This window comes from Cajanus cajan, chromosome 6 (genome assembly GCF_000230855.2).
Source record: "Cajanus cajan strain Asha chromosome 6, NIPB_CcT2T_4, whole genome shotgun sequence".
NCBI lineage: Eukaryota > Viridiplantae > Streptophyta > Magnoliopsida > Fabales > Fabaceae > Cajanus > Cajanus cajan.
Window position 1 is genome coordinate 37674583 of NC_138522.1, and position 27032 is coordinate 37701614.

Below are 27032 nucleotides of genomic sequence, written 5' to 3' on the forward strand. Positions count from 1 at the left end.
TTATTATTATTATTATTATTATTATTACTATTATTACTACTACTACTACTATTGTTGTTGTTACAATTACATATCTATTTTATAATGTGGCAAATTTGATATTTATTATATAATAAATTAAATCAAATATGTTGTAACTTGAAATTTATTTTTATTATTTAGATACATTAATTTCTTTAGCTCTTTTAGAAAATGAGAAATAAATATGTTGGAAGGAGTACCTAAAAAAATTACAATTTTTTTAAAATTTTTTTTGGCTGACCTGCTAGGCGGAGCAAGTTAGGATGTCTAACCTGTTTTCATTTGACGAGCCGACTTGACCCAACTTAGTTTTTATAGACCAACAGGTGTGTGAGCTTAAATGGGTTAGTCTGACTCATTTTAATTTTTTTTTGGCTGCCAGCTAGGCGGAGCAAGTTAGGATGTCTAACTTGTTTTCATTTGACGAGCCGACTTGACCCAACTTAGTTTTTACGGACCAACGGGTGGGTGAGCTTAAATGGGTTAGACTGACTCATTTTGCCACCCCTACTAAATGAGAGAAGATTTATTGAAAAAATCTAAATTTTACACCAATTAGAGGTAAGATAAATAAAAAATTTATAAGTGAGAATAATTCACGGTTTACAAACTGATTTTGTAAGATTGAGTTAAACTCATAATTTATAATTTATAATTCTAACAAAGATAAAAAGAATACCAATTTTTGGTTTATAATTTTCTTAAGACATTCACCCTTTAATAAATGTAACTTCCCTTTATTTATCATTATTCTTAATTATTCTTACATAAATCGAATCAACTCTTTTAATATTGTTACTAGTGGGAAAAAACCGCTAAAAAATAGAAAAGTAATAAATTTATCCTAATAGTTATTAGATGTTATCTACGGTTATTAAGTGAAAAATGAGAAAGATAAAAATAAATGCAAAATAAAAAAATCTCTTTTATTGTTAACATGTATTACTACAATATTATTATATTGAGTTCATTTTCTTATTTTTTTATATCTTATTTTATTTTTTAAATAAAATATACAAAGACATAAAATAACTCAACCTACCGATAAATTATAATAACTAACATGAAGAGTGATTCACTATTTTTAATCTCAATTAAAAATTATTTATACCGTCTTTCTCACTAGGAATGCATTCACATACCTATGTAATTAAGAAAATAAAAATCTCTTTGCCATTTCAAATTACTGCTTATAAATTAAATTTTTACATTTTACAAATTTTAAAATATGTATTTATTATAAATTATAAAATATTTTGAGTTTATTATGAGAGTATTTTTATAATTTTTTTATAACTTTTTATCTAATTTAATTTTTTTTATAATATTTAATTATGAATTAGATTTTTATCAATTCTTATATGTTAAACACGAACGGTTATCTTGTGTAATAATGTTTTTAGAGCTTATTATTTGATGAGAATATTTTTAGGATCCTTATAATCTCTTATCTAACTTAATTTTTATTTATCATAATTATTTATGTATTAAATTTTTATATTTTAAAATAAATTATCAATAATTAAAAACAATCTTGTACCTCAATAGTAATTATTTATCTTAAATCTAAAATATAATTTATATGTTTAAAAATAAATTTACATATGTTTTAATTAATGTAAAATGATTAAATTTTGGTTTTGGTTCCTATATCTTTTTTCATCCCTATAAAATTTAGAACTATTATTTTTAATTATGGTTATCATATGATCAATTATAACAATTTATTTTTTATTAAAAGGTTAATTGACCTTCTTAGTGTTGCTCATGATTGTTAATAATATCATCTTATTGTGTGGTACCTATAATTTTTTTTTTTATAAATATTTAAAATAAAATAGTATTTTAACCCGTAACATGTATATTACATAGTAGTTCGTATTCTTTTTTTGGTAAGGATAGGAAAGATTACAAAAATAGTCACAATAAAGATTGAACCTAAGTATTCATGCTTCTAACTATCCCAACCTCTCCCTACTCAACCACTAGACTAGCCCTAGTGGTTAGTAATTCATATTTAATACATAGAAATTGATATAAATTATAATATTTATTTCGAATGAGATTTTTTTTAGGGATTATTACCTAAGAAGAACATTTTTATGAGTTTTTTTTTAATTTTTTTTTAATTTTTTATTTTCGACTAGAGTATTTTTTTTTTCTGTGCCTTTAATTTTTTTAAAATATCATTTTTTATCTTTATTTTTAAATTATACTTTAGTCTTTTTTTTAAAAAAATTTATCAATCGTTAAAGAATTCGGTATTTCAATCTCAACATAAATTATCTTTTACCTTCTCTTTTATATAAACTATTATCTTACATCCTATGGTGAATAAGATAAATATTTATTTTATGTAACTAAATAATATAATAAACAAATATTTTTTTACACATAAATTATATTATATTTTAAGGAATTGTTTTTAAAGAAAAACTTCCTAAAAATGTACTATTGTTAAATAATGTCTCTTTAGATAACTATTCTAATACATATATATATATATATAATATTTTTAAAATATTTATTTATTATAAATTTTAATTATAAAAATAAATATTTTACTCTATTCATTATATACATTAAAATGTTAATTTATCATAAATATAAAATATAATTTATATGTTTAAAAGACTTATTTATTACAAAATTTTAATTTTAATATAATTTATACCAATGAAAAAAAAGTGGTTCGTACTCTATCAATTTTATATGAGAATAATATAATAAAAATTATATCATATAAATAAAGTCAAATAATATATAAATAAAAAAATAAATTATATATTAAACAAAAATGGAAATAAAAATAATTACAAATAAGTTGGAAATTATTATTGATAAGTGGATAATAAATTTTTTTGTATATATATTTTTTTTCTTCTATTTTATTTTTAAAAGATATGATAATAATAATAAAAAATAATAATAAAGTATAAATATATAAAAAAGTATGAAATTAAGAAAAAGTATCATCTTTATATATATGATATACATTGAAAAGAAAAATACAAGTATGGAAATAAATTAAAAAAGACATTGACTAAATTAATTTGGTCTAAGGTTTAAGGAGGTTAGTTGAAACCTATTATCACACCTAATTGGTACACGCATACGCAGGACAGCAATTAAAGATGGAAGAGGGGGTTAGTTTTATAAATAAGAGAATAAAGAAAGGGCATATCCGTAATTGCAGAAACTAATCCTATGAGCTAGGGATAATGATACTGGTGCAGAGAGATATGAGATAACATGATGATGAGTCATGATAAACAACATGAACATGGTGCATGTGCATAATAGAGGCGCAGAGAAGTAGAATGGGATTTGACTTCATGTATGATGTATTGAGAGAGAGAGAATAGAAGCGAAAAGAAAGGACCAAGGAATGAAGAAAATTCAATCAGATCGAATACAATCTTGACGTCCGCAATGACCCTTTCTCTCTCTACTTTCTCTCTCTAGAAACTCAGCATGAAGTAGCAGCAACTGTAGTGCCTTTCACTTGCGATTAAACACGATGCTGCTCTTGCACTGACAAAACCCTAGGCACACTCTCAGTGGATGCGAATTCAAGTAGAAAGTTTGAGTCTTTTCGTCCCTTCTCAGTTCGTTGATCAGTTCCCAGATTCTGTCACTGTTCAATTTCGCAATTTTCAACTCGCGGTGAGTCATGGCTAGTTTAACGTGACGCTTCTAACGTTTGACCCTTTCGCCTATGTTTCTGTCTCTGTTTTCTTCAATTACTGCACCCCATTTGTCTCATTTGTAGCTCTGGATCGTTGATTCGCTTCAGCTGCGGTTCGATCGGCTGCTGTTTTTTTCACCTCTTTGATGAAGTTTATGTCTTGCACTTTATTTTTTTCTTTTTCAATTGAGCTGGAACTTTTTGAAAAATGGTAATTTTGAAGTGGTTTTTTGGGGTTTTAATGATTTTTGTGCGAGATGTGTGTCTTAATTTGATTCATGTTTTTCTTTTAATTTATTTTAATTTTATTTTTGTTTTATTTTTGGTTTAGTGTGATTTTCCCCCTTCTTTTTATTTGTTTATTGGCTATTATTGTGTGCGCTGGTTGATGGGTTGGATCTGAGAAGTCACGTGTTGTACAGAGATTCATGCCAAAGCTGTTTGGAGGTTGCTCATTTAAGGGAGGTAGCGCAATTGTAATGTTCAGAATCAAAGAATGTTTCTTGCTTTGGGTTTTCTTTGGTGTATGGCTTGTGTTTGGTAAAACTCAATACCATATGCTTATGTTGGATCACAGTGAAGACTTTGGCCTTGAACTTTGGGTAGATGTACTACTTTATGGGTTGAGCATTGTGAATGTGCCCAGTTTCTCCCAAGCTGTTGTGTAATTGTGTAGTTTGTTGAACTCGTGTTTATGTAACTTAGTTGTTATGCTTAGGTGACTGCTTGAAGACCGCGGTGTCTAAAGATGGTGCCTCCGGGGCCACCCACTCCCATTGGTGGTGCCCAGTCTGTTTCACCCTCTCTTTTGAGATCGAATTCAGGGATGTTAGGAAATCAAGGGGGTCCCATGCCGTCGCAGACGTCTTTCCCTTCACTTGTGTCGCCGCGCACTCAATTCAACAACATGAACATTCTAGGAAATATGTCCAATGTTAGTTCCATACTGAATCAGTCTTTCCCAATTGGAGTTCCAGGAAGTAGCCAGCGTGGAGGGATTGATACTGGAGCTGAAACAGATCCACTTTCCAGCGTTGGCAATGGAATGAGCTTCAATAATTCTTCGTCAACGTTTGTACAGTCAAATATAGTAAATGCTGGTTCCTCTGGCCAAGGTCAGGGTCAGCAATTTTCAAACCCTTCTAGTAACCAGTTGATGCCAGATCAACAGCATTCCCAACAGCTTGAACCTCAAAATTTCCAACATGGTCAGCAGTCAATGCAACAGTTCTCTGCTCCTCTGAATACACAGCATCAGCCACAGCCACAGCAGCATCTTCAATCAATTCGAGGAGGGATTGGTGGTATGGGACCAGTAAAGCTAGAGCCCCAAGTAAGCAATGATCAACTTGGACAGCAGCAGCAGTTGCAACCATTGAGGAATCTTGCTTCAGTGAAATTGGAACCACAACAAATGCAGACAATGAGAACATTGGGACCTGTTAAAATGGAGCCCCAACATTCTGATCAACCATTATTTTTGCAGCAACAGCAACAACAACAACAGCAGCAGCAGCAGCAGCAGCAACAACAACAACAACAACAACAACAGCTCCTTCACATGTCAAGTCAATCACCTCAGGCTGCTGCTGCCCAAATCAATCTTTTGCGCCACCACAGGCTTTTACAGTTGCAACAACAACACCAGCAGCAACAACTCTTGAAGGCAATGCCTCAGCAACGGTCCCAACTACCACAGCAATTTCAACAGCAGAATATGCCAATGAGATCTCCTGTGAAACCAGTGTATGAACCGGGGATGTGTGCTAGGCGGCTGACACATTACATGTATCAGCAACAACATAGACCTGAAGTAAGAACCAATCTATATATTGACCTTGTTTGATGTGTGCATATCACATGTCTTATTAAGAGATATTTTCACACTGATTTTATGTAGGATAACAATATTGAGTTCTGGAGAAAGTTTGTTGCTGAATATTTTGCTCCTAATGCCAAGAAAAAATGGTGTGTTTCTATGTATGGAAGTGTAAGACAACCAACTGGAGTTTTCCCTCAGGTCTGTTCCTAGAGAAAACCTAATAAACTAATTCTGAATCCTGTATAACCTTATCTAAGTTATTGAATTAATTATCTATTTGCATGATTGATTGAACTATAATTGGCATCTGGATTTTGTTGTTTCAATTGCCATATTGTAATGTCTCAGGACGTGAGTAACTATTGCCTTAAATGTAGCTGTGAATGGTTTCTGCTATTCCAGGAACCTCATATAGTTGTTCAATTGATGCTAAACTCTAGTTTAACCTAAAGGATGAATTCTTTAAATATTTTCAGGATGTATGGCACTGTGAAATATGTAATCGCAAGCCTGGCCGTGGATTTGGTAAGTTTTGTTTTTTTGGGATTATTTTTTCTGCATTTCCTTGTTTAGTCTATTTTTGGTTCTTCACTGTTTGAATGTTGGCATCTTAAAATATTTGTCAAATATATGCAAATGTGATTGTGTTGTGCTTTTCTCTTTCTGAATGTTTTTTTTTTGTTTTTTTGTTTTTTTTTTCCAGAAGCAACTGTCGAGGTTCTTCCCCGGCTTTTCAAGATAAAGTATGAAAGTGGTACTTTGGAAGAACTTCTTTATGTTGACATGCCTCGCGAATATCATAATTCTTCTGGTCAGATTGTTCTAGATTATGCAAAAGCAATACAAGAAAGTGTTTTTGAGCAACTTCGTGTTGTTCGTGATGGTCAACTCCGAATAGTTTTCTCTCCAGACCTGAAGGTTATATATAGAAATAGAAATATTAACATTCAAAATATTAAATGAAAAATGCTCATATGTTATTGTGTTTTTTGACTTTCTTTATATGAAATAATGAAAGAAAGATTAATTGACATCTCTTGTTTGTTATTTCAATTGCAGATATGTTCTTGGGAATTTTGTGCTCGGCGCCATGAGGAGCTCATCCCCAGGAGATTGTTAATACCACAGGTTGACAGTAATTGAATTATGAGAGGACTTTGTAATTATAACTATTAAATGCTCTGTTTACATAGACAAACATACTTGATGAGATGTTTAAATATCCACCACTGTAGGTCCACTGTAAGTTTTGAGATTGTCATTTGATGAGATGTTTGCTAGGATCTATGGATTCCTGGTTTTGTTGCCTAGTATTGTGATTATTATTTTGTTAGGAATGCCTATTGTATCACTGATTTTATATGCATTTTAGATATTACATTATGGTTATTTATTATCTTATCATTATTATTATTATTATTATATACAGGTTAGTCAACTTGTAGCGGTTGCTCAAAAATACCAGGCTTTTACTCAAAATGCAACACCCAATGTATCTGTTCCAGAACTACAAAATAATTGCAATATGTAAGCCCGTTTTTCCATTTATTTTTTATGTTAATTTTTGAGTCTTATCAATTTTCTATTTTTACTGATGCATGCTTTCTTTAAAACTTGATTATTATGCGTGTTTATTATCTAGTAACTTTCTTATTGCAAGACTGTGGAAAGGGCCATGACTTCCTTTTGAATAGGGATTCATATGAATGTTTTACCATGCTTATCTCCTTTAGAAGCAACTCCAATGGGAGTTGCTTCTATACTGCTCTTACAATTAAGAATCAGTTCTTTCTAGATTTTCTCATTGGAGCTCAACAAGTTGGACTCCATGTGTAAGAATGGTTCTTACATAAGAACTGCGTTCTTGTCATTAAAAAGCATTTTTTTAGTTTCAGATTCAACTATTGGAAAATAACTATCATTTACCTTCTCTGCTGGAGCTGTTTCAATGATCTTCTCCTCCACTGGCTTATTCCCTGCTGTGATGCTGCCATTGCTGTTCTCAAATCTTAAATTTTCATTTTCCGCAATCTTGAAATGGATTTGAGCAATTCGCTGACTGATTTGTGTTTTGCATTTTTCCTCTTTCTTGATTTAGGCGTGTGAGTGTGACTATTCACTTGTTCTCAATATGTGTTTTGTATTTTTTTCTCGATTTGTGTGTTTTGTATTTTTCAGATTCAATTTTAGGGATATAGCTATCATTTACCTTCTTCTCCACTATTCACTTCTCCTCTGAAGCCATTTTGATGACCTTCCCCTCCACTTCTCCTGTAGCTTCTAATCTGCTGCCTTTGCTGTCCTCAGATCTCGATTTTCCATTTTTTGCAACCTAACAATTGATTTGAGCGATTCACTGACTGATTTGTGTTTTGTATTTTGTTCATGATTTGGGTGTGACTAATCTGTGTTGTTGTGATGTGTTTTCTTTATGTGGGGATTGTAATTATTTTTATCGTTTTCTGTGTTAATGTTTGTGACTTTTTTAACATTCTTTCAGGCAAGTTTTTAATGCCCGAGTGACTGGTACTAGTTTTAATCTTTGCTGTATAAATCTGAAACTTTTTGTTTAGTTTGCTTTTTAGCTTCCCTTTTAATTTTTTTGAGGCTTGTAAAATATTTCTAAATTATTAATATATTTTTTGACGACAAAATTATTATGAAAAAATTATTGAAATGCTTTTTTGGTAAATTTATTATTTCAAAATTAAAATATAAATGGTTTATTATCTTATAATAATAATAATAATAATAATAAATATAAAAAAAATATGAAGATGTGGGACCCTTTTTAAGTTCTTTGAAAGTCCACCTTTGGAGTAAAAAGTTACACAAACATTCTTAAATATGATGAGGCAATTTGAGGTCCAGTGAAAGTAGGTTAAGAACCAATGGATGGGTTTGGGATTGGAGATGCTCTTAGTAAAATGTAGTTTGCAATTTGTTCCACTCTTTAGTTTCTTGACCATTTTGGTTGTCGATCCTCTTGTATATAAGATACCTTGGTGATCTGTTTTCTTGAAAAATAGTGTTTAGATGTCTCACATTGGCTGGGAATATGGCCAGGATACTCTGAATAAGAGTTGGGCAATCCTCCTCCCTTTAGTTAGCTTTTCGAAGTGAGTTATGCTTGATCCATTTCTAGCATATAATTTTGTATATTTTGATTTTGTTTTCATTCTCAATGAAAATCTTCTCCCTTGGTTAATATGTGAGGTCTGGATTTGGTGTTTGCTGCTGTGAGGAGTAGTGATGGCTTTGCATGTGAGTCTCATTGTCACAGCATTCAGGGATGTGTTACATGCTTTGCACAGCATTTCCTATTTTTGTATATTCTGTTTTCTGTTGGTTGCGTCTACTGTCTACCCTTTAAGATTGCACTGTTCTTTTTCTTGATCTCTTTTTGGTCTAACTTAATTAGGTTTACTTTTTATGAAGGTTTCTGTTTTTTCTTTTAATAACTTTATGTGCTTCTTTTCCAGGTTTGTTGCATCAGCCCGTCAGTTGGCTAAAGCCTTAGAAGTACCATTGGTTAATGATTTAGGATATACGAAGAGATATGTGCGCTGCCTACAGGTAGTGTTCCCTTTTTGAGAAATTGCATACCACATATTTGCAATGTTTAATCTTAATTTGCCTTTCTGTTGGAAATTATGCATTTATTTCCTTTTAATGTTACAAATTGCACTTGGTTTCTTTTTCTGGAACTATTATGTGTGTTGTTTTACCATCATATCCCTGTATGTTGAAATACTATTTTGTGAAATTTTTGAACAGAACACCCCACTTTCCTTGGTTGTTTGAATAGGGAAACCTTAATTGGTTGTTTCTCTCAATGTGACTGAATATTCATGTTTGTAATAAAATTTCCATAGAGGGGACTTGGGAGTTGGGGTGCAGTAATCGCTGGCTGATGTTTGGTGGTGTTTTTCTGTTTTGGTAAATAATAGGCTTTTTATAATTTTTGGAAGTGTGATTATCAAGGGAAAAATAAATCAGGAATTATGGCTATTTGACCAAAAAGAGAAAAAAAGTTCATCGTTTATTTTTGGGTATAGATTCTGTATATAAGAGTAAATGATACATTTATCAGAAAAAAATGAATTTCATTAGGAGGATAATCTCCATTGAACTCTATTCATAAATAAAGTGAATATAACAAAGTGAACAAACTTAGTTTATTGTTTCATTTTTGATATTGCAGATATCAGAAGTGGTAAATAGTATGAAAGACTTGATAGATTACAGCAGAGAAACTGGAACTGGACCTATGGGTAAGTTAATTATTTACTTGATTATTCTTTATTTGCAAGTTTGGATATTAATGTGTATGAATAATGATTTATTAAAAATAGAACAGCTGTTCCTTTTAGTGTTCCAATGTTTATTTGCCATTTCTAATAAAAATGAGCACTGTTTAGAAATTGTTTTTGGATATTATTTTTCTCTCAACATTATCCTACATGGTTGATATTTGGGTAGCTTGCATCCAACCTTTCTAAGCTAGGTCCAGTAGTGGAATTAGTTCCAGATGCAGCTGCTTTTGATGAAAGTAGGGTCTTAAAGATACCCGGATTGAAGATTGTTCATGATCTGGTTAAAGACTTGGTCTTGGAGCCTCAAGTTGTTCAACCACTGTGTATTTGTTAAATGTTAAAATGGATTCTATTGAAGATTTATTAAAGTTTAACAAAAGTGTATAGTTTGGAAGTTATGTGAGATGGAATCCAGTCTTGTTGAGTGGCATGCAATTTATGCCTTTTATTTATAGTTGGGAGAGAAGGAAACAAATTTCCTAGGTTACTTAACTATGAAGGAATAGCTAATTTGTGCATACACTGTCCAACTGATTTATAGATATTTACAGAAATTGCAATGTAGTTTCTCAAGGTCTTCTGCTTTGGAAGATGTGGTTGCTATGAGTATGCCAATAATGATAAAAAAAAAAAAAAGATATTGAAGGGAATCGAGAGCGGACAATTAAGAGTTCATAATGCTTCCCCTAATGATTTATTTGTTGGGGCTTACCTATTAGGCTATTACTACTTGAGAGTTGAAACTAATTTTTGGGAGGAAACACATCTCCTTTTATTATCTGTTTTACTTTGTACTTAAATCCATTTTCTGTAGCCTGGAATATCTTTGATGTGTTCTAATATTTGGATACCCTCATGTCTATTTGGAGGTCAAGGATGTGTAATTAATCACTCATTTAATATTTGCGGACAGGAAGGTTATTAATGGGTAGGTTTGAGGTCAAGATGCTGATGAAAGTTGACTGAACTTCTTTTAGGAGCAAAACTTTTCTATATTGTGCTTTTTTCTGTCCCAAGTATGGAATCATTTTTTACATGACATTGTTTTTATGGGCAACCATTTCTGCAGTTATATCTTTGATCTCTGTACCTAGTTGGGAAAATGACTTATAACTCAGTCCATTATTGTTCTGTAATTTTTCATATTACATAACTAGAGGAAAGTTTAGAGATAAACTAAAATGGTGGATTTTTTTTTCTTGTTATGGAAATATTGTTTTCTAATATTAATAATTTTTGCCTGCTGTTTGATCATGATAAGAGTGTATAATGGAATTTCTTTTCTTTATTTTTTGTCAACTCTTAGAGAGCTTAGCAAAATTCCCTCGGAGAACAAGTGGTTCATCGGGACCTCGTAGTCAAGCACAACAGCATGAAGAACAATTACAGCAGCAACAGCAACAACAAATGGTGGCTCATAACTCAAATGGTGATCAAAACTCAGTACAAGCTGCTGCCATGCAAATAGCTTCTAGCAATGGTATGGTTAGTGTAAATAACTCTGTCAATGCAGCATCCACATCTACCACCACAAGCACTATTGTTGGACTTCTCCACCAGAACTCGATGAATTCTAGACAACAAAATTCAATGAACAATGCAAGCAGTCCATATGGAGGTAATTCTGTTCAGATTCCATCCCCAGGTTCCTCCAATACAGTGCCACAGGCCCAGCCAAACTCATCCTCTTTTCAATCACCAGCACCATCCTCTTCGAACAACCCCCCACAAGCATCTCACCCTGCTTTAACATCTGCCAATCACATGAGTACTACAAATTCACCAGCTAATATTTCCATGCAACAGCAACAGCAACAGCCATCTATTTCTGGTGAACCTGACCCTAGTGATGCCCAGAGCTCAGTCCAGAAAATCATACATGAGATGATGATGTCCTCCCAGATTAGTGGCGCAGGTGGAATGGTTGGCGTTGGATCTCTAGGAAATGACGTGAAGAATGTAAATGGTATTTTGCCAGTGGGTGCCAATACAGGCCTCAATGGTGGCAATGGCTTGGTGGGTAATGGTGCACTGAACAGTAATTCCGGCGTTGGGGTTGGTGGTTATGGCACAATGGGTCTTGGTCAATCCACTATGCCTAATGGAATCAGAACTGCTATGGTAAATAATTCAATCATGAACGGAAGGGGAGGAATGGCATCTCTTGCTCGCGATCAAGCTATGAATCATCAACAGGATTTGTCAAACCAACTACTTAGTGGGCTAGGGGCAGTAAATGGTTTTAATAATCTTCAATTTGATTGGAAACCTTCTCCTTGAGAGCCTTTGTAGATGGTATGAATGTTGTGGTTCTTGACAGCTGCTCATGCAACATGAGCAATGCTGCAATGGTATTGCCTTCGGCCCTTGATGGCAGAAAGTATTTATTTGGGTTGGGTAGTGATAGGGCATAGGCCACTGTGCCAATATATGATTCTCTATATAAGAAATGAAAATTTGTTGGCTGGTTGTGAGGCTGATGGGGCTGATTTTTCTTGTGAATTCAAGTGTAACTTTTTATATTAATTTTTCTTTCTTATGAGCTTTCACAAACTCATCATCCTTGATATACTCACACGAGGAAGGTGACAAGTTTTGGAATACAAAAAGCAACTGTTTGTTGGGGGAATAGTTAGATATTGTCCCAAACAATGATCAATTTAAAGTTCCTTTGCACAAGGAAGTAATCAACATTCAAACATTGAATGAAGTCTGTTTATCCAATGTAACCTTTACAAAATGAAAAAAAAGGGTACAAGTATTACTTCATGTGTCAAACTATAGATGAAAAGATGGTCCTTAAACTAATAAACAGCCATATATGGCATGGAAAAAAATGGAAGAGAATGAAATTTGCAGCGTCAGTAATATCACTTCTCTCATTCCCGTCCTTTCATTTTTGGCATTGTAATGCAGGCCACTATTATCATTTTCTCAGTTTATGAATCAACGTATTTTTCCACTGTTGCTGACAGAGTAGACTTAGGAACTGCACCAATTATGCTTTCTTTTTTCTCTCCATTCTTGAAGAACAGAACTGTTGGTATGCTTCTGATGCCGTACTGTGTTGCTGTGTTTGGAGAATCATCTGTGTTGAGCTTGTAGCATGCAATTTTTCCAGCATATTCCTTCGCTAACTCATCGATAACAGGTGCTATCATCCTGCATGGCCCACACCATGGTGCCCAAAATTCCACAAGCACGGGGGTATCACTTGCAATGACAAGGTTGTTCCAGCTTGAGTCATTCACTACTTTAACTGCCAAGTTTGAGCATATGTATTATTTCATCAGACAAGACACCACATAGAGGGTTAAGTCACTTAAAAGTTAAAGCTAGTGTGGTCTAGAACAACTACGTAAATGTTCTTATTCACTAAGGGAAAACAAATTCAGAATTCAGTACAAGGAAACAAACAAACTTGTACATTAATTTCAAGAAGAAATTAGAAAATAATTCTGCTACTTTATACATGCATGTACATGGCCACAAAAATGTATGCATGAAATCAGGCACTGCCATGACATTCCTGAGTGTACGTGAAGTTGTAATTTGTTTTGGCGCTCTTCTCAAAGCGCATGCCACTAGTTTGAATTGTAATGCAAAGTTCAGTATAAGTCTAGCTTAACACGTTCTGTTGAAAATTTTGAAACCAGAGTATCCAGGTTAATACCTTCTACTACTACTTCACATCATTTTAAGGGTGTCTGGATTTCATAATGAAGACTTAAACTGGAAAACCATGTCATAAAAAAGTTATGCAGGCTCTACTAAACTTCTTTATAAATAGGAAAAATCATAAAAAACCAAGTTGTTTCCACAAGTTGAAATTATAGAATTTTTTATCATTTACTTAATTTTAAAATTTATTTTAATTTGTGCACAAATTAATTTCGTATTATGGGAGAATTTTTATTTATTTAATATTTTTATAAATATTTATCGAGAAATTTATTCCAGCATAATTTTAGTACAATATCAAGCAAATGGGAAGACGGGCCATTTTAATCAGCTTAATGGTAAGAGTTGGAATAATATTTACATAATTTTAGATTTAGATCCTGTGATTGTCATTGTAATTCCTATGAATTAAAAAAAGCTAATGGGGGAGACTAGCAAATTGGTGGATAATTAGTTAATTACCTTCATTTACTGCTTCACGAGCTTTGCAAACAAAACGGGATTTTTTGTAGGTAGCACCAGTTGAATAAAGAGATGATGGGTATGACACTTTTGAGTTTAGCATGGATTTCTTGAAACCTGTTTGAGTTGGGAAAACAAGCTTTTCCCTTGAAGTTGGAAAGAATGGAGAGAGGCATTGGGGTGTGGTTGTGGCTACAGTGGTTAGTCTTAAACAGTTCTCCATGGCCATGTTGCTTTTGTGTAACTTTAGTTAGACAAACAGTGTGGAAAATGAATGCACTCTTATACTTGTGGATAAGCACCTGCCCTGTGCTGGTTTTCAATTTATTTGGTTTGATTATGCAGTATCTCCTCATGTGGATATTATTACAAGATTGTGAGGTTCTAAGAAAGCTCAAATTCATGTGGATGTCATTTATGTTTCAAATCTCTCAACTTTTTTATCCCACTAAAAAGTACAACTTAGTCCAAAATTCTCAAAAACCAGAAACGGTGGCGAGCATTAAGTAACTACCCAAAAGTAAGAAATAAAAAAACCTATATATATATATATATATATATATTATATTTGACTAAAGTATTCTAATTCTTCTTTTCTTTTTGGGTAAAACTCTATTTTGATTCTTGAAAGTAGATGTCATAAGCACATTGATTCCTTAAAGCATGAAAATTCAATTTTTTACTCATTTTAATCCAAAAATTCAAAAAAGTGTGTTCAAAATAATATATTTAAGGGTTAAAATAACAATATGGGATTAAGTTTAGGAAGATAAATGAAAGAATAAGAGATTTGAACACTTATTCAAAATTTTCTTATTTTACAAAAGTGTTAGGAACATACATTTTTAAGAATTCAAGTAATATTTTACTCCATTTTTTTTTTGTTAGGACTTTTAATTTTTCAATCTCAACTTTTGCAAGGGGTAATAAAGATGGACTGTGATAGGTTTATTCTTACTTTTATCAGTTTGAAATTTCTATTGGATTATTTTCTTTGAATTTAAATTAACCCTAACAAGACTGCACCAACTAACCTAACTTTTTAATGTATCATCTTAATCTTTTTTGACATAACTACCATCTTAACAAATTTAAGAATAAAATAAATAAAAAATTAAGTTAAGATATTCTACTTTATAACATATATTTTAAAATTAATAATATCTTTAGAAACATAATGTCATGTTAAACAAAATATTATCTATTACATAATTTTTATTATTATTAACAATACATGATTATACAATTTTTTTAAGAGAATATAAAAAACTAAATTATGTTTCTTTTCCTTCTTATTATTATCAACATTATAGGATAATAATGGTAGAATGTCATTTACATACTCATACAAATGCAAAAAAAAAAAAAAAAAAAAAAATTGAAAACCGGTCACATGTTTTAAATAATTGTTTGCATAACACTTCAAAAAAAATAATTTTTTAGAATTTATGTGATTTCACCTCCACGAGATCGTGTGGTTGTCAATTGAAATGCGGGAATGCAATGTCAGGACTCAAGACCTAAGTTAAGATCAGAATCTACCAATCCACACTCACAGTTTTCATTCCACTTATTATTTATGAACAATGAACATCCATCAAGCCACGAGTATATATATAGCATCCTTTGATCTTTGTAAGTTCGACATGAATGTGTGTATCTCATGTCATGTCTATCAAGAACTTGAGAGCGTATCATCTATATATATACCAAGTTACTAACTATATTCAACAACAATTTTTCTGAACTTGTTCCATGTAATTGGTGTATAAATCTTTATTAATAATAATGATATATTTTGGAGTTGCAGTTCTGTTCTTCTTATGGAAAAATAATTGACTGGATCTTAAAGCTGTTGGCAGCAAGGCATGATAATAAGAGGGGGCCAATAATTTCAGAATTCTTGTCTTGAAGAATACAAAAAGCAAATATCTGATATTTAGAAAAATGTACATCGAATTCAACTTCCTCAAATGATTGTGACCAGACCACTCAACAATGCAGCATAAAGCTGATGTGGTCCACTTCACATATAAACAACTACTCAATAATTTTCTGCTCAAGTCATATAAGAGTGAAAGGTTCATACTCTCATTCCTTTTTATGAAAAATTCTCTTTCATGGGAAGACAAATTGGAAGTTGAAGGACCTTATCTGTAATGGGTGAACTTAATTGATAACCAATGTCCAAGGCTTTTTACAAGTTGTCGATAGTGGATTAACATGATAATTTCACAATTTACAGAAAGATTTTGTTGAATTGTATACAAGGCAGATGGAATTTTTTTTTTAAGATAAAAAAATTACAAAAACAAACACAATAAAGATCAACCCTAAATCATCATACTTTTATCTATCTCATCCCCTTTCTCCAACTACTAGTCACTAGGTTAACCCTAGTGGTGTCAAAGGAATATAATGCAATGCAATTAACCATTAACTCATCAAGAGTTAAAAAAAGCTTTGTTAAATTAGTCTAATTTCGACATGTCAACCTGCATTATTGAATATATTTCAAGTAGATTACTATTTGTTTGATGTTTGACATTACATTACCATGTCATGTTGCTACGTAGCCGCAAATAGCCTACATAAATAAGCAATTTCTTTTGGGTTTTTAATAATTTTTTTAGGGTTTATTGAGGTTGATATTTGGTTGCAATTAATTTCCAATTATTTTGGTATGATTTTTTTTTTATTTGAGGAAATTAGTGATTTTTTAAGTACTTGTTAAACGATCTTTCCAATCCCTTAAGTGCATATTCCCTCATGGACTAACGACGCATTTTCATAACTTGTTTTTTCTTTTTATCTTTGGTAGATCAAGATATTTTCTAAAAAATTGACCTTCAACAAATTTTTTTATAGACACGAAAAGCAACTGAACTTAAAATCATGTATTTAAGATAAAATTATTTACTAATCACACTGCACAGTTTACATATTTATAACTTGAAAGGGCTCCTCACTCAAATAAAAATAGTAGTAATTAACAAACTAAAAAAAATTATTTGTTAAGTTGAAGTCATTAATTTAGCTCATTTAAAGCAGAGAACAATTTAAAGGATCGTGAATTGAATTAAATATATTTTCAGTTCTCATGAATATAATCAAATTTAAAAAAGGTAAAACAAAATCAAATTTGAATATATATATATATATATATATATTTATATTTATGATTTTGATCTTCATAATTTTATTTTCTTTTTAAATATTTTCTATTACTATCTAGTGACTACGTAACATATGTTTAGTTATCTAAATATGTCATTTACGTGACTTATAAACTTAACATACGATGTGACATATCTTGATAGTTGATACATGCCATCCCTATAATCTATTTTTATATATTATAAATTATTATGATTTTTAATATATATATATATATATATATATATATATATATATAATTATTTTAATGAAATATATATTAGTAGAATTTTTTATTATTGTCTCTAACATTCTTTTGAGTAAATTGAAGAAACTATTTCACTACATTCTTATACTCAACAATTGTGCATGAACAATTATTCAACTCCAATTCATTAGTGTGTTTATCCGACATAAATTGTATCAACCTTATTTTTTAATATAAGTGTGACTCTACTTATTGGGAAACATAACTCTATACTTGATTAATACATAAAGGTAAAGTCTCATATATTAAATTTGACAAAATTTTGACAGCATTTTTTATTGGTTGCTAAGTACACAAAATGAAAGTGGTGATATCAAATTCACCACAATCAAGTATGTACCCAAAGATTAATAAGAAATGTAATCAATTGAAATCTTATCAAATTTAAAATGAAACTTAACTTACACACACACACACGCACACGCACACACACACGCACGCACACGCACACGCACACGCACACGCAGACACACACAGACACACACAGACACACACACACACACAGACACACACAGACACACACAGACACACACACAGACACAGAGACACACAGACACACACAGACACACAGACACACAGACACACACAGACACAGAGACACAGACACAGACACACAGACACAGACACACAGAGACACAGACACAGACACACAGACATAGAGACACAGAGACACAGAGACACAGAGACACAGAGACACAGAGACACAGAGACACACACAGACACAGAGAGATATATATATATTTTAAACTATTTAAATGGAAAATTTAATATTTAATACAATGATTATACATTAATTATGTAAGCATTGTATTCAATCTCAAACAAGAAACTAAGATTCATTTACAATCGATCAATCTTGATAACTATAATATAATTAAAACATATAATTAAACTAACTCAATAATAAATTTAAATTTGATTTAAATAAATATTGTCTATGGGTACCTAAAATAATCTAAATTTATATGAGTACCTAAAATAATCCAAAATTTATAGATACCTAAAATAATATAAATTTATGGTACCTAAAATAATATAAATTTATGGATATATACCTAAATTAATTTAAATTTATCGGTACCTAAAATAAACATTTTAATGTTAAATAAACTCAAATTATGTTTATGAGTTTATTTAATTATGTACATTATAGATGTACACATATAATATTTTCTAAATTTTGTTAAATTGTTCAAACATACTATAAAAGAACAATACAAAACTCCATTATTGCTACTAAAGAGCTCTTAAATGAATTCTAAAAAAGCTCGTAACTAAACACAAAAATAGTCATATTAATCACCAAAACAACCTCCCATTATAAGTGCCAAAAAAAAACTCACAACTACCTTATAATATTGTCAAACCAATCCCTACAACAGACCCAAATTAACACATATCAATCTCAAATCAACGTCCATTATTGATGAATATAATCTCATGCATGCCAAGTGTTCTAGACAATTAGTCAAGCACCTAGCATGCACAACTATATTCATCAATAATGAGCAACAACAAAGCAAATCCTAAACACCCAAAATTTCATTTCCAATGCCACAACAAATCAACACACTGCAACAAATAAATGAACATAAAAAACCTTATAAAACTTACAATCAAGTGTGCAAATAATAGAGGATGTGTTGTCAACAGAGAAGGTGGAGTTTGTGTTGCTCTTGGTTGTTAGAGAGAATGAAGCATGAAAATAGGAGTAGGGTTGTTGGAACAATATCAAGAAGATAGTGTGAACTAAATTCGCGCTTTGGATCTTAATTATACGACTTTCTATGATAGGTGTTAATTCACCTATAATAGATTTTTTTTTTCATGTTGAGTGTTGATTTACTCGTTATATAATTTTTTTTCTATATCAAATAAGTTAACACCCGTCATAGAAAGGGTAGAATCAAAGCCTAACCAACAATTTTCATGACGAGTATTGACTTGCCGATCATAAAAACAACATTCTATGATAGCTAGGTAAATCAACACCCATCATAGAAAATTTTGGTACAATTACAAGTATGTCACTGCATTACTTTCTATATTGTGTGAATAACGCTTGACATAGAAAGTTCACCAGTAAATGATATTTTTGCGATAGTGTCATTAAATTAGTCTATGTACTAGTTCAAGGTTCAATAATTTAACCGTAGTTGAATTGTGATCAAACTAATATTAGTAAAATAATAATTATTATCATTAATAATAAAAAATAATATTAAATGAATATAATATCATAATTTTATAACACTAAAAATTAAAATAAAATGTTATTTATAAGTTCTTAACATTTAATAAAAAAAAATTTGGAGGACCAAAAGTGAATTTAAATTTTTTTAGAGTGATTAGTATTCTTTTCATTTTCCATATGTATTTTCGTTTGTCATATACGACACCATCACATTTGAGTTATAAAAGGATGGGCCTTACTATGTTATAATTTTTGAGGGACTAATTTAATAATAAAAAAAATTTGGAAGACCAAAAGTCAATTTGAAATTTTTTAGATGAATTAAAAGTATATTTTCCCAATCCTAAACTAAATATATTATAATATTTAAGTTTAAATTTTAATAAAATATAACAATATCTATTAATAGTAATAAGTTTACATCTAGAATAAAAAATATCAAATTAATATAATATAAATGATAAAAAATTAAGACATTAAAAATTGTAAACTAATATAAATGATTCAATTATATTTAAGTATTAAAAAGAAGTTATTCTAATTTATTAATTTATAATTTTTTAAATATTAATTGGACAGATTCAAAATCACTTTGACTGATTTTTATTTATTTATTGATTTTACTATTTTGACGGATTCTAGACGACCAATTTTTTGTAAATAGTTTTCTGAGTCAATTAAATCAATTAAGGAATGGTTTTGATCGAATCAATCTGACCGGTTGGTTCAGTCCATTTTTTAAAATTATGATATAGATACACTAAAATTATTAAATAATTACAAATATTAGTATATTTAAATAATTTTATATTTATAAATATATTATGAGTTAATCACCTATACACTGCTAGTGTAAAATTTTTTTACACTGGCAACCAATTATATCTTTTAATTGTGTCATGTCATTGTAAACACATTTATTTTTAACAGTGACATGACACAATTAAAAGATATAATTAGTTATCAGTGTAAAAAATTTTTATACTGACAGTATATAAGTGATTAACTCCTATATTATATCATTCAAGTTTTACGTTCAGAAACAAAAACGAGACAAATCTCAAGCTAGAATTGTTGGATTTTTGGGTTCAGCTAATTCAGATAGGCCCATCATTGCTAAAGGATGTTCATCAAATTAAAAACGTGTTTGCTCTTTCGAATCAAAAAATAAGAAATAAAACCATAGTTGATACTTGACAAATTGTCTCAGAAGTAGCGCTTGGTGACAATAAGAGATGGGATACAATCTGTCAACTGTGACAACAACAAGAAGAAATGCTGCAAGTCTACAATATCTGTGGATCACATGTAAACTTTCTTTAGGCTTTGCTTGCATTTGCTATTCCACAATGCTTGTCTGTTTAGTTTATTTTCAGAGTGATCATATTCATTTTTCTTAGAATAGTAGATTTAAGTCTAATTCAACCTTACAAAACCGGCTTGTAAGGTGAGGGTTGTTTTCCACTTATATACTATTTAATTGCTTAATCTCTAGTCGATGTGAGACTTGTGTTTTTTCCAATACACCTCTTTTTTAATGAACTAGGATTGATGGGATTTGAATACACCCCCTCATGCCCATGGTGCATGTATCAATAAATGGTAAGTGGCTGGATGAGACTTGAATATACCCCCTCATGCCCATGGTGCATGTATTAATGAATGGTAGGTGACCCATTTTTAAGAATCTAGGATAACTCTGATACCATCTTAGAATAATGGATCTAAATGGCTTCTAAAAAACACACGAGACATTGAAAAGAGTGTCAAGGTGGTAGTACTCGCTTGAGTTCTGCTCGTTTCTCTGGGGTCAACGTTGTAGGGAACTTTACATCAAACTTGATCCCAGAGCAATGATCAGAACTCAAGCGAGTACTGCCAGCTTGACACTCTTTTCAATGTCTCGTGTGTTTTTCAGAAATCATTTAGATCCACTATTCTAAGATAGTATCAGAGCTTTTTTATTTACAAAAGAGACTCTCAAAGGATTGAAAACTGAATATAACCGTCAACACATCTATCATCTAACAGAAAAACAAACTTAGATAATTATTTATCTGTAACAATTTTTATGTTTTCAATGGTTGTTTTTCTTATGTGAAGAAATTTGGGCTTTTAATTTTATGGGGAATACTTTCCACCTTTTGGGTATCTGTATCTATGTACCATCTATAGGAACCTTGGTATGCTTTATATTTTTGTTTCATTGCATGTCTTGTTTTGTTTGGTTAGTACATAACAGGACGTTGTTGTTGGTTTCTCGACACTAGAAGGTTGCTTAGATATCAATCAATCATTTGATTTCTTTTATTTTAACAAATTATCAAATTTGGAAATATTTGTCGGCTTAAGCATAAGCATCATTGTTTTATGCTCCCTTGTCCTACAGCCACGTTAAGCAAAGCACTTGCATAAAATGAAAATTCGTTATTAGCTTAAGATTGCACGTTAGTATACATGTGGAGAAGCAAACAAACACTACAAAAGGAATATCGGAAGTAATCTACAGACTGAACAAGCAAGCAAGCAAACACTACATTACCAATACTAGAATGAGTCTGTGGCCTAACATAACTAATTATCTTGGTAGCTTCCAAGCTGAGGCAACAATCAAGTTTTTGTCTTCCCAACCAAAATGAAGTGCCCCCATTTCCTCCTTTATCTTGTACCTGTCACAATACATCACCTTAATGAGTTTTCGGATTTCATCAGTCACATTTGTGCTCATTGGTGATGAAGTGAAGCCAGCCATTGTCATCCTTGCCCTCCATTTTCCTGCAACCTCATACCGTTCAATCCGATCCTCGCCCTCGCATGCAACAACGTTGACAATGTCCCTTGCTAAGCATTGCCTTTCAACATTCATCCTGTCCTGGCTTTCTCTAGGGAGAGTCACATCAAGAGACTCAAACACAGCTGAGTAGTAATTGTAGGCCTCAACAAATCTAGGCAAGAAGGGGGTAGTGTTTGTGTTCACATCTTGCTCCACAACTGTCACAAGCTTTGGATTCAAGCTCTTCACCAAGCGCAGAAGCTGGTCGCGTTCGTTTACCGTTGAAACACTCTCATCAGGCATGTGATGAAGCTGGAATGCAAAGTTCACCACAAGTGCTTCACCAGGTCTACAATTGAGCATTGATGGGGTGACAATGGAAGTCCTTGATGCCACTGCTCGAAACTCGAATGGCAAACCAAGTGCTTCTGCGAGTTTCTCTAGTCTTTGTCCTATGATCTTTAGGCCTCCAACAGATCTTTGCACAGACTCAGGGTCATCAACCCCTGTCAATCTAACATGGGGTGGCTTACTTGACCTTGAAGCAAGTGTTTGAATTAGATTTATGTACTGACTTCCTTGATTGATGTCAAAGTCTATTATATGAATCTTCATGTCATCTTTCACTGCTTCTGTTATTGCATTGTTAGCGGCAATAAATCCAAATTTGAAACAAGGGCAAACCTCAAACAGTATCTGCATTGCCGCTAGACGGTCTGAAGAAGGAGGTTCCTTGCATCTCAGAGCTTTGTAAATGCTTTTTCCGGATTCGGCGAGGCGAGCTGCAAGCCCCTCAACCATGTAGGCTGCAATTCTTTGAGAAGGCTCTCCCTGAATTGAGACCATCTGCCGGAGATTGTTTATCATAGATGACCCTTCCTCTTCATTTCCTTCTGAAAGTGCAATAGCACATTCATAAAGCAGTTGCTTGGGGTTATGAAAAGTTTGTAACGTTTCTTTGGTGCTGCTGATGCTGCTAATATTGGAATCTGAAGATGAGTACTCCTTTGGTGAATCATGGAGCAGCATATTCTGCATGGAATCAGCCCACTCAGCAATGTCAGGGTCTATTTCCATGCTTTGAGTAGCCTCAAATATGTCTTCCTCTTCCTCCTCCTCCTCAGCATCACTATCATCAAGCAATGCCCTCTCCAATGCTTGTAGTTTTAATTTCATTTGACCATCATTGTCACGTGAATCCAGGCTAACATTCTCCATCAAATCTGATCCAAAGTTAGATCGATAACCACCATGATGCCTAGTAGACATGGAAGAAGTATCAAATGGGTTATTAGCAACCATAGAAGCTCCTGAACTAGCTCTGAGCTGGTATGAAGAGGCTGCATCAGGGTGAATTGAGCTTCCAGAGATGCTGGAACTAGATGGTTCTATCAGTTCTTCTGTTTGTGAGTCATGGAAGTACTTCTCATAACTCTCGCGGGAGCAAGTATCTGTCATGTATGTGCTTCTATGCTTATCAGGACCAAAAATTTGGGAGGACAAGCCTGGTCTAACATCAGTTCCCTTTAGTGAGTAGAGCTTAGCATTTTCATATGATGTAGGAGCTAGATCAGCAGATCTAACCAATGACATGATTCACCTGTTACACAATTCACACAGAATTTTAGACTGTAAAGAAACATTGACGTATTAGCCAGAAACAAATGCAATAAAGTCTGCAATACATTAAAACTACCCAGATTCATAATTTTTTTTCCTTTCCCACCTTGAGAAGTAGTAAACAGGTAGGGTCACTCAGTGATGTAATCTCGTTGAACCTTCTAGGATAACTGCGCCCTGATGAGAGAAACAAAAGGAGTAGAAAACAAACTTAGATGAACTTTTCAGGTACAACTATTAATCTCTATGAATATGAAAAATATATACTAGATACTATATGAACTTTTCTGGTAGAACGGTTAATCTATATGAATATGAAAAATATGTACTAGATACACTACTGAGTTTTGTGGTCTCAGTTAGTCTGTTAACAGATAAAAATAGTTCACCATGTTTAATTCACAAACTTTTTGTACCAGTAAAAAATAAGGGTTACTTCAGATTATACACATCTCTTACATAATTTGCGCTAGTATCTTATCTCATCTATGAAGTTGAACTAATCATATTTAATGGAAAGAGAATTTGGTGCTACTTGATTCTCAGACGAGCCACCGTGGTTGAAATTGAAATTGTTTGAGAACTGAATATGATGCACTTGGCCAACCAAGAGAATGAATTTCAAACTTTTTTTTCGAATAGAAGTTAGTTATTAGATTCAGTCAAACATGAGTTGACATGGCAGTTAAAGTTCCACCTTAGCATAGCAAAGACCATTATACATTTATACTTGACATAGTCGCCACTGGTCTCACTGTATTTGGTGGAAAAGTAAAATAAATATTAAAAACCACTTGTGTGCTTTATATCCATTTTTCCATTTACACTATGATCTTCTATCTGCAGATACTAGAATCCAATCCTCATAACAAAATGCATTCTTGAAATCAAATTAAATGCTCCATAAACAAAAAAGTCAAAATTGATCTATGATTCTTCAGACATTGAAGATAAAAATGTCTAAACCTTGCAAACCATTTGCTCTCCAAATATGATATATTAACACTAACCAGAAATCACATTAAAATGAAACTCCTACTGCAAATACTATTCAAGATGTTAATTATTAAGAGACTCGTGAAACAACTAGGTTTCAATTCAGTTTGATTACTCGGATAAAAGTGATAATCATGCACAAAACCCTTTGGATATCATCTATATCTTTATTTGACTTCTTAGCCGGAAGAATCTCCCAGCAACAAAATCCACTATGAAAGAAACAGCATATTTTTAAGACCAAAGAAAACAATACTCCCTGCCAAAACCCAATTCTTGTTTGAAATTGCAGCCCAATATACTAGTAGATAGAGATCAGGTGATAGTAACAGAAAAGCCTAAACAAAACCTTTGGGAACAGAGACCTACAAGGGATAATTAAAAACTTCCTTGGAACATTGAATTACCACAGGAATCATACAATCACATGAATCATAGTATAACATGTATCATATCATATGCTGCTGATCAGTTTACTAGGACTACAACAGATAGTACCATATACCACAAGGAGAAAGTTTTAAACTAGATTCTGAAGGTAGAAATTAAAGATCAATCACCCCATGGAGGAAGTGTACCTGGTGCAATTAGAAACTAAGAAATAGACAGACCATATCAGTCTTTCTACCCTTTCATTTTGAACCAAGACAGATGAGGATGAAGCTCAGAATTGTGTCTAGTAGGAGAAGAAAATTTGGCACAGGTATTTGACAAGTGACAGAGAGATATAGCCAAGCCAAATGACAACACCACCAATTGTTTGTTTTCTAAATAAAAAAGTTGTTGGATTAGGAGCTCAGGTGGGTCCAAATGCAACACATAAGACAAAAGCCAAGATTAACAAGAGGGAGCTTTGAGAACCTATATATACACAGTTATATAACTGTATAGGAATGAAGAAGAAAACAACCTTTGTATCTCATAATGATTGGACCAAAAAATGGATGAGGAATTCAGAAACCTAATTAAAAAACAGGGGAATTTAAACTCTATATTTCTTTAACAATATGTTGACATTATATTAAAATGTTTATTTAAATTTAAAAATATGCTTTTCTAATTGGCAATTTAAGACTTCAAAAAACGAAATAAAGTTTAAGAATTAAGATACACTGTTTGAGACTTTCTAAACTTTTATTTTATTTTTTAAAGTTATAATATAGAGGAGGAAAATTAGTCATATTCATTCACACTAATAAAAGCAAAGAAATTATCTTAACTGACCTGGATCCTCTTTAGCCACTACACCATCATGTAACTAGGAGAAAGAATGATATTAGAAACTAGGTGGAGTTCATTTTTTAGTAAAGATACATGATACATGTTACAGTGTAAACATCTAAATAATACTTCTATTTATCATATTTTTTACTATCATATATCTATACTTTTATTTATTCTCTTTCATTTCCTCTATACATATTTTCTCTTATAGTTGCAAGTACAAGTGTATGAAAGACCAAGGTGTTTCCTAATAAGCATCTTAAGAATATTTGTTAAGAAATATCTTCATTTCTTGTTTGTTTAACAAGTCTCTTTATTAACAGGACTTTGGTTTGTGATTTACTTTAAAAGAAACCCGAGCTTCTGGAATTCGCAAGTGGTAAGCAAGTGGAAAACTGATCAAAGACTTTCATCCAAAATTAACAACACTTTGTTGAATTTGCCGCAATATTGTTTCTACCTTTATCCCTACGTTTCTTTCATTGTAGATCTCTCTGTCGACTGTTTTTATTTAAGTTGAAATAGTGGTTAGACATGTATACATTTTTTTATTTTTTATTTTTTATTTTTATCGTAAGATTTGTTTACAAGCTTCAAAGAAAAAAAATACCAACTTCAAACGTTATGTGCACATATGTAAGTGTAGACATTAGGCATGACAACCTAACCCGCCCCGTGGGTACCCGCCCGAACTCACCCCGATTTGGACGGGGAAAACTCGTGTTTATTGAGTTCGGGTTCGAGTTCGAGTTTTTTCCGATTGATAAAATCGGGGCGGGGGTGGGGACGAGGATGTTAATACTCGCCTCGC

The 27032-nt window shown here is 32.0% G+C and overlaps 3 protein-coding genes across 6 annotated transcripts; 1 reads left to right on the top strand and 2 right to left on the bottom strand.

Annotated features, from left to right (window-relative positions):
- The first annotated feature begins 3302 nt into the window (after positions 1 to 3302).
- Positions 3303 to 12386, top strand: LOC109797355 (transcriptional corepressor SEUSS). 4 transcript variants are annotated; one of them, XM_083077011.1, is made up of 11 exons: positions 3303 to 3687; positions 4132 to 4317; positions 4428 to 5522; positions 5610 to 5729; positions 6008 to 6056; positions 6235 to 6449; positions 6591 to 6659; positions 6961 to 7058; positions 9014 to 9107; positions 9736 to 9805; positions 11154 to 12386. In XM_083077011.1, the coding sequence occupies exons 3-11, from the start codon at positions 4458 to 4460 to the stop codon at positions 12125 to 12127; spliced, it is 2754 nt and encodes a 917-aa protein (XP_082933137.1). In that variant the 5' UTR covers positions 3303 to 3687; positions 4132 to 4317; positions 4428 to 4457; the 3' UTR covers positions 12128 to 12386. The 4 variants fall into 4 exon arrangements, with proteins under 4 accessions (XP_082933137.1, XP_020212957.1, XP_020212959.1 ...); XM_020357368.3 differs by having other exon boundaries at positions 4132 to 4311; XM_020357370.3 differs by having other exon boundaries at positions 4132 to 4174.
- A 145-nt stretch (positions 12387 to 12531) lies between these two features.
- On the bottom strand, positions 12532 to 14303 carry LOC109797357 (uncharacterized). Its single transcript, XM_020357371.3, has 2 exons — positions 13991 to 14303; positions 12532 to 13106 (listed from the first exon to the last, which is right to left on the bottom strand). Exons 1-2 carry the CDS (start codon positions 14217 to 14219, stop codon positions 12787 to 12789), a joined length of 549 nt encoding a protein of 182 aa, XP_020212960.1. The 5' UTR covers positions 14220 to 14303; the 3' UTR covers positions 12532 to 12786.
- Positions 14304 to 22015: 7712 nt separating this feature from the next.
- Positions 22016 to 25834, bottom strand: LOC109797021 (scarecrow-like protein 1). Its single transcript, XM_020356902.3, has 3 exons — positions 25576 to 25834; positions 24108 to 24178; positions 22016 to 23981 (listed from the first exon to the last, which is right to left on the bottom strand). The coding sequence occupies exon 3, from the start codon at positions 23972 to 23974 to the stop codon at positions 22187 to 22189; it is 1788 nt and encodes a 595-aa protein (XP_020212491.1). The 5' UTR covers positions 23975 to 23981; positions 24108 to 24178; positions 25576 to 25834; the 3' UTR covers positions 22016 to 22186.
- Between the last annotated feature and the right edge of the window lie 1198 nt (positions 25835 to 27032).

What these genes read in the sequence shown, in the direction of transcription:
- LOC109797355 (XM_083077011.1), top strand. Translation starts at nt 4,458, where the DNA reads ATGGTGCCTCCGGGGCCACCCACTCCCATTGGTGGTGCCCAGTCTGTT. An exon ending in CAACTGGAGTTTTCCCTCAG is followed by an intron (nt 5,730 to 6,007) that starts GTCTGTTCCTAG and finishes AAATATTTTCAG; the next exon opens with GATGTATGGCACTGTGAAAT. An exon ending in CAAGCCTGGCCGTGGATTTG is followed by an intron (nt 6,057 to 6,234) that starts GTAAGTTTTGTT and finishes TTTTTTTTCCAG; the next exon opens with AAGCAACTGTCGAGGTTCTT.
- LOC109797357 (XM_020357371.3), bottom strand. Translation starts at nt 14,219, where the DNA reads ATGGCCATGGAGAACTGTTTAAGACTAACCACTGTAGCCACAACCACA. An exon ending in TCGTGAAGCAGTAAATGAAG is followed by an intron (nt 13,107 to 13,990) that starts GTAATTAACTAA and finishes CAAACTTGGCAG; the next exon opens with TTAAAGTAGTGAATGACTCA.
- LOC109797021 (XM_020356902.3), bottom strand. Translation starts at nt 23,974, where the DNA reads ATGTCATTGGTTAGATCTGCTGATCTAGCTCCTACATCATATGAAAAT.